Raw genomic sequence first — 14,860 nt, 5'->3', positions numbered from 1 at the left:
ATATTATTTATTAATAATATATTATTTTAATATTTATTAATTAAATTAATAATATTTATTGTTATATTTTTTTATTAATATAATATTATTTATTAATATATTATATCAGTAGTATATTATTTATTAATATATTATAATATTATTTATTGATATTAATATGTTAATATAATATTTACTTATAATAATTTTTATTAATTATTTTACATAAATATTATAATAATATATTATTTATTAATATATTATATTAATAGTATATTATTTATTAATATAATATTATTTATAAGTAAAATTATACTAAAAAATATTGATAAATAGTTGTACTTATAATCCGTTCTTTTTCAAAAAAATATCTTTTTTTTTTTAAATCTTAAAGATAATTTTTAAAAAAATTATCTCATTTTTCATTGATCAATAAGTTATTTTTCATTGCCCAAATAATTTTTTGTCAAATAAATATATGAAAATGCAAAAATCATTTTTCGTGAAACAAACAAAATCTTAATTATTTTCAAATTACAAAGTAAATATGGAATTAAATTTCATCAATACATTATATTAGAAGATAGTGACAAACCCTTTTGGTGATTGTATTTGTAAGGGCTTGCCTTTAACATTGTGGTTGTCACAATTAATCAATTTGTTGCTGATTAAATCTAGTGACAGAATCATGCCAAATTTTTACTCTTGGAAAAATAAGTTTAATTTGATATACTGTAGCATGGTTTATTTTTTTAATATAAGTTTAATTTTATATCATCTGTAATTGAAACTATCCAAATTTAAGTAATAAGAGTGGTGATGAAATTTAAGTGACAAAAATACTTGATATGATAAGACATTTTAATCAGTTATTATATCTTTGCTATATGTGATTGTCTGCAACATTATTGGAAAGAGATAAGAATCCAGCTATGCAGATAAATACATTACAAATCAGGAATAAAAGTCTTATAAGAAACAATTAAAATGTTAAAGGACCAACCACATTTTGGCAAATGGTTCTCTAGGATTTGTCCTTTAGCATATGCTTGTAACAATCAATCAAATTGCTAGGCAAAAGTCATTTCATGAATTGCTAGCTCTTAAAACTTTTACCTGAATCGAATTGAACTTTTTCACTTGCAGCATTTCTTGTTCATTAATCTTATGTCCTCAATTAGACGATCCAAGTTACAATAAGAAGAACCACCAACATTGACAGATTCTTTAGCCAATTTAGCAGTTTTTGCTGATGATTTCACAAACTCCTTCCTCTTGTCCACCATCAAATCTTTCACCATCTTCTCCACAACTTTCCTATCATACTCATCCTTCATGTCTAATCCCAATTTCCACATTTCACTCACAAACCTGCTATTCAATTGCTGGTCAGCAAAGTAAGGCCAACAAATCATAGGCACGCCTGCCACCACACTCTCCAGAGTAGAGTTCCATCCACTGTGGGTCAAGAATCCACCGATGGCACAATGAGCCAAGACCTCCTCTTGTGGAGCCCAATCCACCATGTACCCTCTTTCTTTAGTCCCCTCCACAAGCTCCACCGGTATACCCTCTCCGGCAACACCTTTTCCGGGCACGCTATCGGGCCTTAGAACCCACAAAAACCTCTGTCCAGTATTAACAAGCCCAAACCAGAACTCAATAACCTGCTCTCTTGACAAAATTGTAATGCTACCAAAACTTACATAAACAACAGATCCCTTTGGTTGCTTATCAAGCCATGACAAGCAACTCCTATCAACTTCCCAAAGACTATTTGAGGATTGATCAAACACTGTTTCATTTGTCTCGGCAAGTCTTGTTTTCAGGTGCACATGGAGAGGTCCAACGGTATAAATTTTGGGACACTTGGTCCGCATATGAGATAATATAGCTCCTTCCAGGTCTTCAAAAGTGTTTAATATGAGTCCATGGGCGCTTAAATTTTTTCTTGTCTGTCTGGCTAGAAATTGGAGATTGAAATCCATTATGTCGCTGGCTCGGCAGAAACTTGGAAGATCTCGACATCTAAGAAAACTTTCCATGCCTGGAACTCTTGTTATCAGGCGATCCATATCTTCATTTCCTTCAGTTGTTTTTTTTTTTTTCAAACACAATCAAGCAAACATTAATTATGTAAAATTGCGAAAATAAAACAGAATTCAACAACCTGAACTCCTTTATTGACAAGGATATGATCACATACCTCTGATTGGAAGTTCCCCAGCTTCGATCATATCAGGGATGGCAAAATAAGCCCAGATGGAAGAAGCACTAACGGTACGAAACTGAATGTTGGGAATTCCTAGCTCCTCAGCAACGTCAAGAACAAGGCCTAAAGCTCCATCTCCTATGATGCAGTCCACAGTTGGCTTAATGCTAACCAACATCTCTCTCAAATCTGGCTTGGTTCTCAATTCCATGCTCTTAAATATATCCATGATGCAATCAGCTAGTTCCCGGGGATGATCACGAGGAAGACCATCCGATATGGTCTCGAATTGGAACCCTAGATACTTGGTGAAACGGGAAAGAATATCCGTGTGACGAACTAGTCGTTCATGGTTGTGTTCGGAGTTTAGAAAGGTGATTTTGAGGCCTGCAAGAGCAAATAGCTCAGCTAGTTTGAGCATGGAGTTAACATGACCTTGAGCTGGGAGAGGGAAGATGAGTACATGTGGAGAAGCTTGTGGCCGTTGCTCTTGCTCCATCTGTGCCAAGAATTGATCTCTAATTGCCTGGACTTTTTGAGCTGTGTCAAGTGGATTTGCCCTTACAACAAGTGGTTCTGCTTTTCTCATTTATAACCCAAAAATCTAGTACTCTTCCAGCTTGATCGATTGGTATTGATAATAAAAGATTGTTGTATTACTTACCTTAGCATGTCTTTTTTATTTAACTTATATTAGTTAATTTTCTTTCTCTGGGATTAGTTGTCCGGCATTCGCAGTTAGATATGATGATTCGCTTATTAATGTTATATAAAATATTATATTTTATATATTTATATTATATTTTATATAAAAATTATATATATTAAATTATGTTAATATAAAATATAAATTTTTAATTTTATTAAATTTATATATAAATATTATTAAAATTTTAAATCTATTTATTTTTATATTTTATTTGTATAATATTATTATAATATATTTTAAATTATTTAATAATAATAAAAGCATCGAATAAGGCCAAATAGACTCGTACAGTTCTTGGTAAAACTATTACGATACGTAATCACAGAAAATCAAATGTGCTGCTGCACCAGCAACTAATTTTGACGGACGGTCCGCAAATTTAATAGAATTTTTTTCAAAAATTAAATATTGGGTTATTTTGATGGCGCAGCCGGGCCATGGCTTTACCTTAATTTATTTAATATAACTTTATCTGTAAATACTCATATAAATTAAGTTAAATACTCTTATAAATTTTAAAATTAATAAATTTATTTGTAAATATAAAATTTATTTATTTAAGTTTAATTTAAATCAATTAAAATTAAAAATAAATTTTATATGAAATTAACTTACCTAAAATTTTAAGCAGTTGGTAAAATAAGCCGTTGGCTTTGGAATATTTTTGGTAATTAGGCTCCGTTCGTTTCGAAAATAATGATTTTTAAAAAATAACTTTTAAAAATATTTATATTTTTTGAATTGAAAGAAATTTTTTGTTACTTGGATGAGTTAAAAATTTTATTTTTTATTATTTGGTTGTTTTTTGAAAAACTTTTTTTCAAATAATATTAATATAACATTAAAATATTAAAAATTGTTTATTATTAAAATATATTGAAATTATTTATTATTAAAATTACTAATATAAAAAAATAATTATATTTTAATTATAATATTTCATATTAAAATATTAAGTTAATATAAAAATACTTAAAGTCAAACTATTTATTATTCTTTATATTATTTATTAATATATTATAATATTATTTATTAATAGTATATTATTTATTAATGTAAGATTATTTATAAGTAAAATTATACTCAAAACTATTAATAAATAGTTTTACTTATAGACAATTTTTTTTAAAAAAAATATCTTCTCTTTTTTAAATATGTAAGATAATTTTTTAAAAAATTATCTCATTTTTTATTGACCAATAAGTTATTTTTCATTGATAATCCAATTTTTTTCTGCCAAGAAAATACCTGAAAATATGAAAATCATTTTTTAAAAATCATTTTTTTGAAACAAATGGAGCCTTAATTATTTTCAAATTACAAAGTAAATATGGAATTAAATTTCTTCAATACATTATATTAGAAGATAGTGACAAACCCTTTTGATGATTGTATTTGTAAGGGCTTGGCCTTTAACATTGAGGTTGTCCAGTCAATTTGTTGCTGATTAAATCTAGTGATAGAATCTTGCCGAATTTTTACTTTTGGAAAAAAAAGTTTAATTTTATATACTGTAGCATGATTTATTTTTTAATATAAGTTTAATTTTATATCATCTGTAATTGAAACAATCCAAATTTAAGTAATAAGAGTGGTGATGAAATTTCAGTCACAAAAATACTAGATATGATAAGACATATTAATCAGTTACTATATTTTTGCTATATATAATTGTCTGCAACATTATTGGAAAGAGATAAGAATCCAGCTATGCAGATAAATACATCACAAATCAGGAATAAAAGTCTTATAAGAAACAATTAAAATGTTAAGGACCAACCACATTTTGGCAAATGGTTCTCTACGATTGTCCTTTGGCATGTGCTGGCAACACAATCAATCAAATTGCCGAGAAAAAGACATTTCATGAATTGCTAGCTCTTGAAACTTTTACCTGAATCGAATTGAACTTTTTCACTTACAGCATTTCTTGTTCATCAATCCTATGTCCTCAATTAGACGATCCAAATTGCTATAAGAAGATCCACCAACACTGACAGATTCTTTAGCCAACTTAGCAGTTTTTGCAGCTGATTTCACAAACTCCTCCCTCTTGTCCACCATCTTCTCCACAACTTTCCTATCACACAAGTCCTTCATGTCTAATCCCAATTTCCACACTTAACTCACAAATCTGCTATTCAATTGCTGGTCAGCAAGTAAGGCCAACAAATCATAGGCACCCCTGCCACCACACTCTCCAAAGTAGAGTTCCATCCACTGTGGGTCAAGAATCCACCAATGGCACAATGGGCCAAGACCTCCTCTTGTGGAGCCCAACCCACCATGTACCCTCTTTCTTTAGTCCCCTCCACAAGCTCCACCGGTATACCCTCTTCGGCATCGCCCTTTCAGGGCACGCTATCGGGCCTTAGAACCCACAAAAACCTCTGTCCAGTATTAACAAGCCCAAACGGAAACTCAGTAACCTGCTCCCTTGACAAAACTGCAATGCTACCAAAACTTAAACAACAGATCCCTTTGGTTGCTTATCAAGCCATGACAAGCAACTCCTATCAACTTCCCAAAGACTATTTGAGGATTGACCAAACACTGTTTCATTTGTCTCGGCAAGTCTTGTTTTCAGGTGCACATGGAGAGGTCCAACGGTACAAATTTTGGGACACTTGGTCCGCATATGAGATAATATAGCTCCTTCCAGGTCTTCAAAAGTGTTTAATATGAATCCATGGGCGCTTAAATTTTTTCTTGTCTGTCTGGCTAGAAATTGGAGATTGAAATCCATTATGTCGCTGGCTCGGCAGAAACTAGGAAAATCTCGACATCTAAGAAAACTTTCCATGCCTGGAACTCTTGTTATCAGGCGATCCATATCTTCATTTCCTTCAGTTTTTTTTTTTTTTCAAACACAATCAAGCAAACATTAATCTTGTAAAATTGCGAAAATAAAACCTGAACTTCTTTATTGAAAAGGATATAATCACACACCTCTGATTGGAAGCTCCCCAGCTTCGATCATATAAGGGATGGCAAAATAAGCCCAGATGGAAGAAGCACTAATGGTACGAAACTGAATGTTGGGAATTCCTAGTTCCTCAGCAACGTCAAGAACAAGGCCTAAAGATCCATCTCCTATGATGCAGTCCACAGTTGGCTTAATGCTAACCAACATCTCTCTCAAATCTGGCTTGGTTCTCAATTCCATGCTCTTAAACATATCCACGATGCAATCAGCTAATTCCCGGGGATGATCACGAGGAAGACCATCCGATGTGGTCTCGAATTCGAACCCTGGATACTTGGTGAAACGGGAAAGAATATCGGTGTGACGAACTAGTCGTTCATGGTTGTGTTCGGAGTTTAGGAAGGTGACTTTGAAGCCTGCAAGAGCAAATAGCTCAGTTAGCTTGAGCATGGAGTTGACATGACCTTGAGCTGGGAGAGGGAAGATGAGTATATGAGGAGAAGCTTGTGGCTGTTGCTCTTGCTCCATCTTTGCCAAAAATTGATCTCTAATTGCCTAGAGCTGTGTCAAGTAGATTTGTCTCTACAACTTGTGGTCCTGCTTTCAATTTGCTAGTCTCATCTATAACGCAAAAACCTAGTATTCTTCCAGCTTGATCGATTGGCATTCGTAATAAAAGATTGTTGTATTACTCACCTTAACATGTCTTCTTTTATATATATAATAATTTTATTTCTCTTGAATGGTTATTGAATTTGATGATTTGTGTATTTATATTATATAAAATTTAATTATGTTATATATATAAATTATGTGTTATAATTTATATTAATATAAAAAATAAAATAAAATATTTTAATTTTATTAAATTTATATATAATTATTATTAAAATTTTAAATCATGTTATTTTTATATATTATATTATATTTTAAATTTTAAATTTTATTATTATAAAAATAAAAGCACCAAATAAGGCCAAAAAGACTCGCACAGTTCTTGCTAACAGTATTACCATACCAAATCATAGAAAATTAAATATTGCGCAGCCACCAACGACTTACTTTGACGGACAGTCCGAAAATTAATAAATATTGGGTTATTTCGATGTTGTAGCCGGGCCATGGCTTTACCTTAATTTATTTAATATAACTTTATCCGTAAATACTCATATAAATTGAGTTAAATACTCGTATAAATTTTAAAATTAATAAATTTATTTGTAAATATATAATTTTTATTTATTTAAGTTTAATTTAAATCAATGAAAATTAAAAATAAAGTTTATATAAAATTAAATTACTTAAAATTTTAATTTTATACGTTAAAAGTAATTGATTAAAAATTTTAAGTAATTTTTTTATAAATTTTAATTTAAATGAATTTTTTTATTGTTAGAGTGTTTTTTATTAAACTCATGTTAAGACATAAAATATTATTTTCATATTAAATAAAAATACAAATAAAACGAGATTAAAATTTAGTAGTGTGCATAAAAATAAGATAATTATGAAATTTATTTCTTAAGTTGTTATAAAGTAATTGCACAGGTGGTTTATGTTAATAAATAAATTTATTAAAGATATATAATCATAATTAAATCATTTAAGCATATTTAATTTTTTATTTTAATTGATTTGTTAACTATATATGTTAATAATTATATCTTTTTATAATCTCCTATATATGTGCACATCTATCCCTTATAATAGCCAAACCTCCGTTTTATGACTTGCATGAATTTTTTGAATTTTTTTATTAAGATTCAATAATTATTCACTTTTATGGATGCAACAAAACAAATCTTGTGTAAATTTATCATATCAACTTCAAGAATTTCAAAAATCAATAAGAACATGTTAAGAATAATCTAAGATTCATCCAAAAATATCAAAAATCTTTAAAAATTGATAAAAAAAAATTCTCAAAATTCTTCAAAATTCACAAAAATTCATTTTTTTTTTCAAATTTTATAGTATCCTAAGGTGATAAGTAACTGCAAGATTTTATATAAAACAGTGAATAAATTTTCACCAAATAGGAGACAATATCGAATCAAATCATGTTGAACAACTTTAAAATTAATTTTTTAAAAAAAAATTTAAAAGAGATTATGGGTGGCAGCACTGTATATTTGCTCTCTACAGTACTCCACCATGTGATCCAACCGGATCACCATATACAATTAGATAAAAAATTCGTATCTTATTTAAGCACCGATTGAATTCAAATATATCCTTAATTTAATATAGAACCTAAAATTGCCTGTCAATCGTAGATTTAAAAAAACTATATCGTATTAAATCCAATGGTTTTCCAGATCCACTCTTAAAAGAGATTTAATTAAAGACCCAATCCCCACTTGTCTAGCAAACCTGGATTATTAATATATAGATATATATATTCTTTAACTTTCTTGGACTTTATATATAAATTAATTTGTTGAGGTTCTTGATTTATATGCACAAACCGTGCTTAAAAGCTTTGAAGAAGTGAGATAGAATTTGCTTAAGGTTTAAATTTTAATATTTTTAATTTTATATTTTGTAAAAAAAAATATTTTAATATATACTTTGATGTGAGTTTTTTAAAGCTTTTCACATCAGCGGTAGGAGGAACATAATGTCAGTGAATGAACAGTTCAATAATTGATGTTTTGCATTATTTGTTTCTTCTCGACTGCTTTTGCCGAAAGTGTCAAATCATTCTACTTTTTAAAGAGAATTCAAAGGGTGCATCTCTCACGGCACGGAAGCTTAAGGCTACTAACCGTGTTCATCTCGGGTGCACACTTGCACTTTGATTTTGACTTTGACCGTACACCTGGATAATTTATATGCTTTTAGAGTATCTGCTCCGATCCTCTTTAACCGGTTGTTCATATCATTACGGACAAGTCCCATCGTACGATTCTTTTGAACTATGACCCGTGCACAATCCATGGCATATGCATGGGCCGTAGCCATTTCAAAAGTTTTTTGTAGTATAATACTTCAGTTTCGTCTAATATTAGTATCGGAATTTTTTTATTAATTTTACTATTTGATTTTCTCTTTATGATTGACTTTGTCTCTATATCCATGTATTTATTTTGACTGAAACGCATAATTAATCTTCCAATTATTTGCATGTTTTTAAAATTAGTATATAATTATTACTTATTTTAATTTAATCATTTAAATTTAAATAAATATTTTCTATTTTTCAACCGTTAATTTTGAATAATATGCTAATGTGTTGTCATGTGATTATATAAATAATTAATGCAACAAATAATATGAAGTGTCATATTAACACATTTTTAAAAGTTAACAATTGAGTAATAAAAAAATACTTACTTAAATTTAATTGATTAAAATAAAAAAATTAATAATTAAATAATTATTTTAAAAACATTCATATAATTTAATGATTAATAATCTATTTTTGCCAATCCTTTCTTGTTTGATAGTTGAAAATTTTTCATTTAATTCACAAGAAAAAAAACTACTAGGAAATAAAGAGAAAGCTACCCATAACTTAATAATCTCCGTCAGTTCATGTCACAATCAAATTTCACCTGCCAAGTCAAATTAAATAATAAAAGAATCTATTATTATTATAGGTATTATAATTTATGTATTTTTATTATATAAAATATTAAAAATTTATATATTCATATTATATTTTATAAAAATTATATATTATAATTTATTATTGATATAAACATATAAAATATATATTTTTAATTTTATTAAATTTATTTATAATTTTTATTAAAATATTAAATTATATTATTTTTATATTATATCATTATATCATATTTAAAATTTTGATATATAACTGCTATCATAATATATTTGTACGATCATATAATTTAAAAATTTCCCTTTTTTTATTAGTCAAAACAAAAGAGTCTTCAGCATACCCTTATGGTAAAGCCATGGCCCGGCTGCGACATCGAAATAACCCAATATTTAATTTTTAAAAAAGAAATTTATTAAATTTTCGGACTGTCCGTCAAAGTAAGGTGCTGGTGGCAGCACAATATTTAATTTTCTGTGATTTGGTATAGTTATAGTGTTACCGCGAACTGTAGGAGTCTTTTTGGCCTCATTAGATGTTTTTATTATTATTGTAATAGAAATGAAAATTTAAAATATAATATAATAATATGATATAAATATCATATAAAAATAAAATATAAAAGTGATATAATTTAAAATTTTAATAATAATTATATATAAATTTAATAAGATTAAAAAATTTAAATTTATTTTTTTATGTCAATATAAATTACAATATATAATTTTTATATAAAATATAAATAAATTTTATATAATATAAATACACAATCGTTAAATCTAACAACTGATCTAAAACAAATAAAATTATTTTATATATATATATATATATATATATATATATATATATATTAAAGAAGACATATGCTAAGGTGAGTAATACAACAATCTTTTATTACGAATACCAATCGATCAAGCTGGAAGAGTACTAGGTTTTTGCGTTATAGACGAGACTAGCAAATTGAAAGCAGGACCACAAGTTGTAGAGACAAATCTACTTGACACAGCTCTAGGCAATTCGAGATAAATTCTTGGCAAAGATGGAGCAAGAGCAACAGCCGCAGGCTTCTCCTCATGTACTCATCTTCCCTCTCCCAGCTCAAGGTCATATCAACTCCATGCTCAAGCTAGCTGAGCTATTTGCTCTTGCAGGCCTCAAAGTCACCTTCCTAAACTCCGAGCACAACCATGAACGATTAGTTCGTCACACCGATATTCTTTCGCGTTTCGCCAAGTATCCAGCGTTCGAATTGGAGACCATATCGGACGGTCTTCCTTGTGATCATCCCCGGGAACTAGCCGATTGCATCACGGATATGTTTAAGAGCATGGAATTGAGAACGAAGCCAATTTTGAGAGAGATGTTGGTTAACATTGAGCCACCTGTGGATTGCATCATAGGAGATGGAGCATTAGGCCTTGTTCTTGACGTTGCTAATGAGCTTGGAATTCCCATCATTCAGTTTCGTACCGTTAGTGCTTCTTCCATCTGGGCTTATTTTGCCATCCCTGATATGATCGAAGCTGGGGAGCTTCCAATCAGAGGTATCGGATCATATCCTTTTCAATAAAGGAGTTCAAGTTATCAAATTCTGTTTTATTTTTCGCAATTTTACATAATTAATGTTTGCTTGATTGTGTTTGAAAAAAAAAAAAAAGAAACTGAAGGAAATGAAGATATGGATCGCCTGACAACAAGAGTTCCAGGTGCGGAAACTTTTCTTAGATGTCGAGATCTTCCAAGTTGCTGCCGAGCCAGAGACATAATGGATTTCAATCTCCAATTTCTAGCCAGACAGACAAGAAAAAATTTTAGCGCCCATGGACTCATATTAACACTTTTGAAGACCTGGAAGGAGCTATATTATCTCGTATGCGGACCAAGTGTTCCAAAATCTATACCGTTGGACCTCTCCATGTGCACCTGAAGACAAGACTTGCCGAGACAAATGAAACAGTCTTTGATCAATCCTCAAATAGTCTTTGGGAAGTTGATAGGAGTTGCTTGTCATGGCTTGATAAGCAAGCAAAGGGATCTGTTGTTTATGTTAGTTTTGGTAGCATTGCAGTTTTGTCAAGAAAGCAGGTTATTGAGTTCTGGTTTGGGCTTGTTAATAGTGGACAGAGGTTTTTGTGGGTTCTAAGGCCCGATAGCGTGCCCGAAAAAGGCGATGCCGGAGAGGGTATACCAGTGGAGCTTGTGGAGGGGACTAAAGAAGGAGGGTGCATGGTGGGTTGGGCTCCACAAGAGGAGGTCTCGGCTCATTTTGCCATCGGTGGATTCTTGACCCACAGTGGATGGAACTCTACTCTGGAGAGTGTGGTGGCAGGGGTGCCTATGATTTGTTGGCCTTACTTTGCTGACCAGCAATTGAATAGTAGATCTGTGAGTGAAGTGTGGAAATTGGGATTAGACATGAAGGATGTGTGTGATAGGAAAGTTGTGGGGAAGATGGTGAAAGATTTGATGGTGGACAAGGGGGAGGAGGTTGTGAAATCAGCTGCAAAAGCTGCAAAGTTGGCTAAAGAATCTGTCAATGTTGGTGGATCTTCTTATTGTAATTTGGATCGTCTAATTGAGGACATAAGATTGATGAACAAGAAATGCTGCAAGTGAGAAAGTTCAATTCGATTCAGGTAAAAGTTTTAAGAGCTATGCTTAAATCATCTCGCAGATGTCATTCCGAATTTTTCTTTTATCAATCAATCGAATCATAGTTAGTCAATTAGCCAACTGTAAAATGATGAATTCAAGGTTAATTAAAAAAAATGAAAGAGACCCCTACAAATTCTTTTTATACAAAGGAGGTCGAATGCAATTAATGTTGAGATTTGAACTATCATATCTGCAAATTTAATAAGCCAAGTTAATTACTAAGTTTTGATTATATGACTGACAAAAGGATTTGAGATTAGTAAAATGTTTCAGAGACAACTTGGCTGAAACACTATGTAGGAATGTGATGGATATGGGAAATTTCATTTTAAATTTGATTTAGAAGAAATTATGCATGAAAGAAGTAATTTAATCTGATAATTCTTGTATTTCCTGTCAATTTCAACTATCAAATATATGTAACAGAATTGGGATTATCATTGCCATTTGGTTTAGCTAGATTAAAGTTCTTTTCTAATATAGTATATCCTCTTTTCGGGAATTCTTTGAAATTGGATAGACATTAAGATAGAGTAGAGCAAAGAAATTAGACAAACAAAAAACCCGTTACTCGAAACATTATCAAGATCGAGTATAAGAGTAACAAGACCTATGCAACAAGACAAACGACACCAGGATCTTTCTTAAACTTTACAACCCAGAAAACAAGATCATATCATAGGGTTTTTTTTTTTTGTAAGAACAAACAACTTAGCCAGAGATTTCTATGGGCTTATCTTCTTGTTCTCTGCTCCTGTCCCCACTGATTTGCAGCACCTTACCTTCTTCAACTTATACTTTCACCTCTTCTTTCTTCAGCCCTGGAAGGTCAGCCTTCAATATGTCAATATGTGAGCCTCTGGGGTCTCTTTCCAGTCGATCCTAGTGTTGGCAATTGCAGAGGTTTCACGTGAAGACGAAGATCGTCGGCTACTGAGCTGGTGGTGAATGGGAAACCTTCAAAAGGATCCTATATGTCTAAAGAGAATGGATCAAAAACGTTACTTCTCCTGCTACCGAAAAAGCTTGGAATCATAGCCATTGTTGTTGATGGGATTCTTGGGTCAAAGTATGCTTTAAATAAAGAGATGATGATGACTCTGGTAGATTCTTGGATGTACATGGCGTCCCCAAAGCAAAAGCCATGTCACATTTGGCAGAAACTGCGACCATCTTCTCTAATTTTCTTGAACATTTCTTCAAGAATTAGCCACGCCAGAGCCTACCATCAGTTTCCATGCAACTTCAAGTTCTTTGTATCTTATTGTTCATTGCAGTGGCAGTGCCACATAAGAGGACGAGGGGGCATGGCCTCCAAAATTTTAAATATATTTTTAAAATAAATGAATGATTTTCTCAAGGTAATATAATTATTTTTAATTTTTATTTGTAAATTTTATACATTAAATCTTTATAAAATTTTAAAGCAAAATTTATTTTTCAAATTTACATAAAAATTTAAATTTTCTTTCTTTTAAAATAAGAAGATCAGTATAACTAAATTTCATCTATCATATATTATTTATATAAAAAAGTGTGAATTTTAAAAATGTTAAAAGTAATTAAACTAAATGCCCTTATAAATTTTTAAATTAACAAATTTATCTGTAAATATATAACTATTATTAATTTATTTAAGTTTAATTTATATCAATTTAAAATTAAAAATAAATTTATGTGAAATTTAATTATTTAAAATTTTAATTTTGTGTATTAAAAGTAATTGATTAAAAATTCTAAGTAATTTTTTTTATAAATTTTAATTTAAATGAATTTTTTATTACTAATCTATTTTTTATAATTATACTCAAAAAATATTATAAGTAATTGACTAAAATATTTTTTGTAAAATTTTAATTCTAAAAAATTTAAAAGTGTTTGACTAAAATACCACTAATAAAAAATTGTTTTATAAATTCTAATATAAATGAATTTTTTTATTATTAATCTCTTTTTATTAAACTCATGTTAAGCCATAAAATATGATTTCTCATTAAATAAAAATTTAAATAGAACGATATCAAAACTTAATAATGTGCATAAGAATATAATAATTATATAGAATTTATTTTTTTAATTGTTATAAAGTAATTGCATATGTGATTTATGTTATAAATAAATTCATTAAAGATATATAATCATAATTAAGTTATTAACGCATTTTTATTTTTTATTTTTTGTTTTAATTGATTTGTTAATTGTACGTGTAAGTTAATGATTATATCACTTAAAATCCCTTATATGTGAGCACATTTATCCCTTATAACGGGCGAACCTCCTTTTTATGACTCTTATATGAATTTTTTGAATCTTTTAGCAAAATTCAACAATTCTTCACTCCTACGAATGCAATAAAGCAAAATTTGCATAAATTTATCATTTCAACCCTAAAAATTCTAAAAATCAATAAAAGCAATTAAAAATAGTTTTAAGATTCATTCAAATATATCAAAAAATCCAAAATTGATCAAAAATTTTCAAAATTCTCCACGAATCACAAGAAATCAATAGTTTTTAAAATGTTTTATATGCAAGATTTTATATAAATCAATGAAGAAATTCTCACAAAATACGAGAGAATATCGAACATGCTAGACAACTTTAAAATTAATTAAAAAAAAAAAAAGAAAACAACAACTTTAAAAGAGATTATGGGTGGCAGTAGATTTGCTCTCTACGGTGCCCCACCATGTGATCCAACCGGATCACCGTGTACAATTAGACAAAAAAAATTTATATCCTGAGGTGGCTTCGTTTGAATCCAAACAGATCCTTAATGTATGATTTTGATGTGAATATTTTTTAAGCTTTTGGCAT

At 29.5% G+C, this 14,860-nt stretch overlaps 1 protein-coding gene and 2 pseudogenes across 3 annotated transcripts; 1 reads left to right on the top strand and 2 right to left on the bottom strand.

Moving 5' to 3' along the window:
• Positions 1-922: 922 nt before the first annotated feature.
• On the bottom strand, positions 923-2,862 carry LOC111295921 (7-deoxyloganetic acid glucosyltransferase-like). The gene is made up of 2 exons (XM_089740630.1): positions 2,186-2,862; positions 923-2,065 (listed from the first exon to the last, which is right to left on the bottom strand). The coding sequence occupies exons 1-2, from the start codon at positions 2,778-2,780 to the stop codon at positions 1,116-1,118; spliced, it is 1,545 nt and encodes a 514-aa protein (XP_089596756.1). The 5' UTR covers positions 2,781-2,862; the 3' UTR covers positions 923-1,115.
• A 1,656-nt stretch (positions 2,863-4,518) lies between these two features.
• LOC111295924 (7-deoxyloganetic acid glucosyltransferase-like) lies at positions 4,519-6,512 on the bottom strand (annotated as a pseudogene). The gene is made up of 2 exons (XR_016326262.1): positions 5,850-6,512; positions 4,519-5,744 (listed from the first exon to the last, which is right to left on the bottom strand). The product of XR_016326262.1 is annotated as a 7-deoxyloganetic acid glucosyltransferase-like (transcript).
• A 3,760-nt stretch (positions 6,513-10,272) lies between these two features.
• LOC111295925 (7-deoxyloganetic acid glucosyltransferase-like) lies at positions 10,273-13,403 on the top strand (annotated as a pseudogene). The gene is made up of 2 exons (XR_016326261.1): positions 10,273-10,932; positions 11,047-13,403. The product of XR_016326261.1 is annotated as a 7-deoxyloganetic acid glucosyltransferase-like (transcript).
• Positions 13,404-14,860: the final 1,457 nt, after the last annotated feature.

This window comes from Durio zibethinus, chromosome 12 (assembly GCF_047325235.1).
Source record: "Durio zibethinus cultivar Kanyao isolate XHJ-2024 chromosome 12, ASM4732523v1, whole genome shotgun sequence".
NCBI lineage: Eukaryota > Viridiplantae > Streptophyta > Magnoliopsida > Malvales > Malvaceae > Durio > Durio zibethinus.
Note: the sequence above shows the minus strand (reverse complement) of the source record. Positions and strands in the feature narration are given on the sequence as shown.

Coding starts and splice junctions, on each gene's coding strand:
- LOC111295921 (XM_089740630.1), bottom strand. CDS start 2,780: ATGAGAAAAGCAGAACCACTTGTTGTAAGGGCAAATCCACTTGACACA. Junction 2,066..2,185: donor TGGGGAACTTCCAATCAGAG/GTATGTGATCAT, acceptor AAACAACTGAAG/GAAATGAAGATATGGATCGC.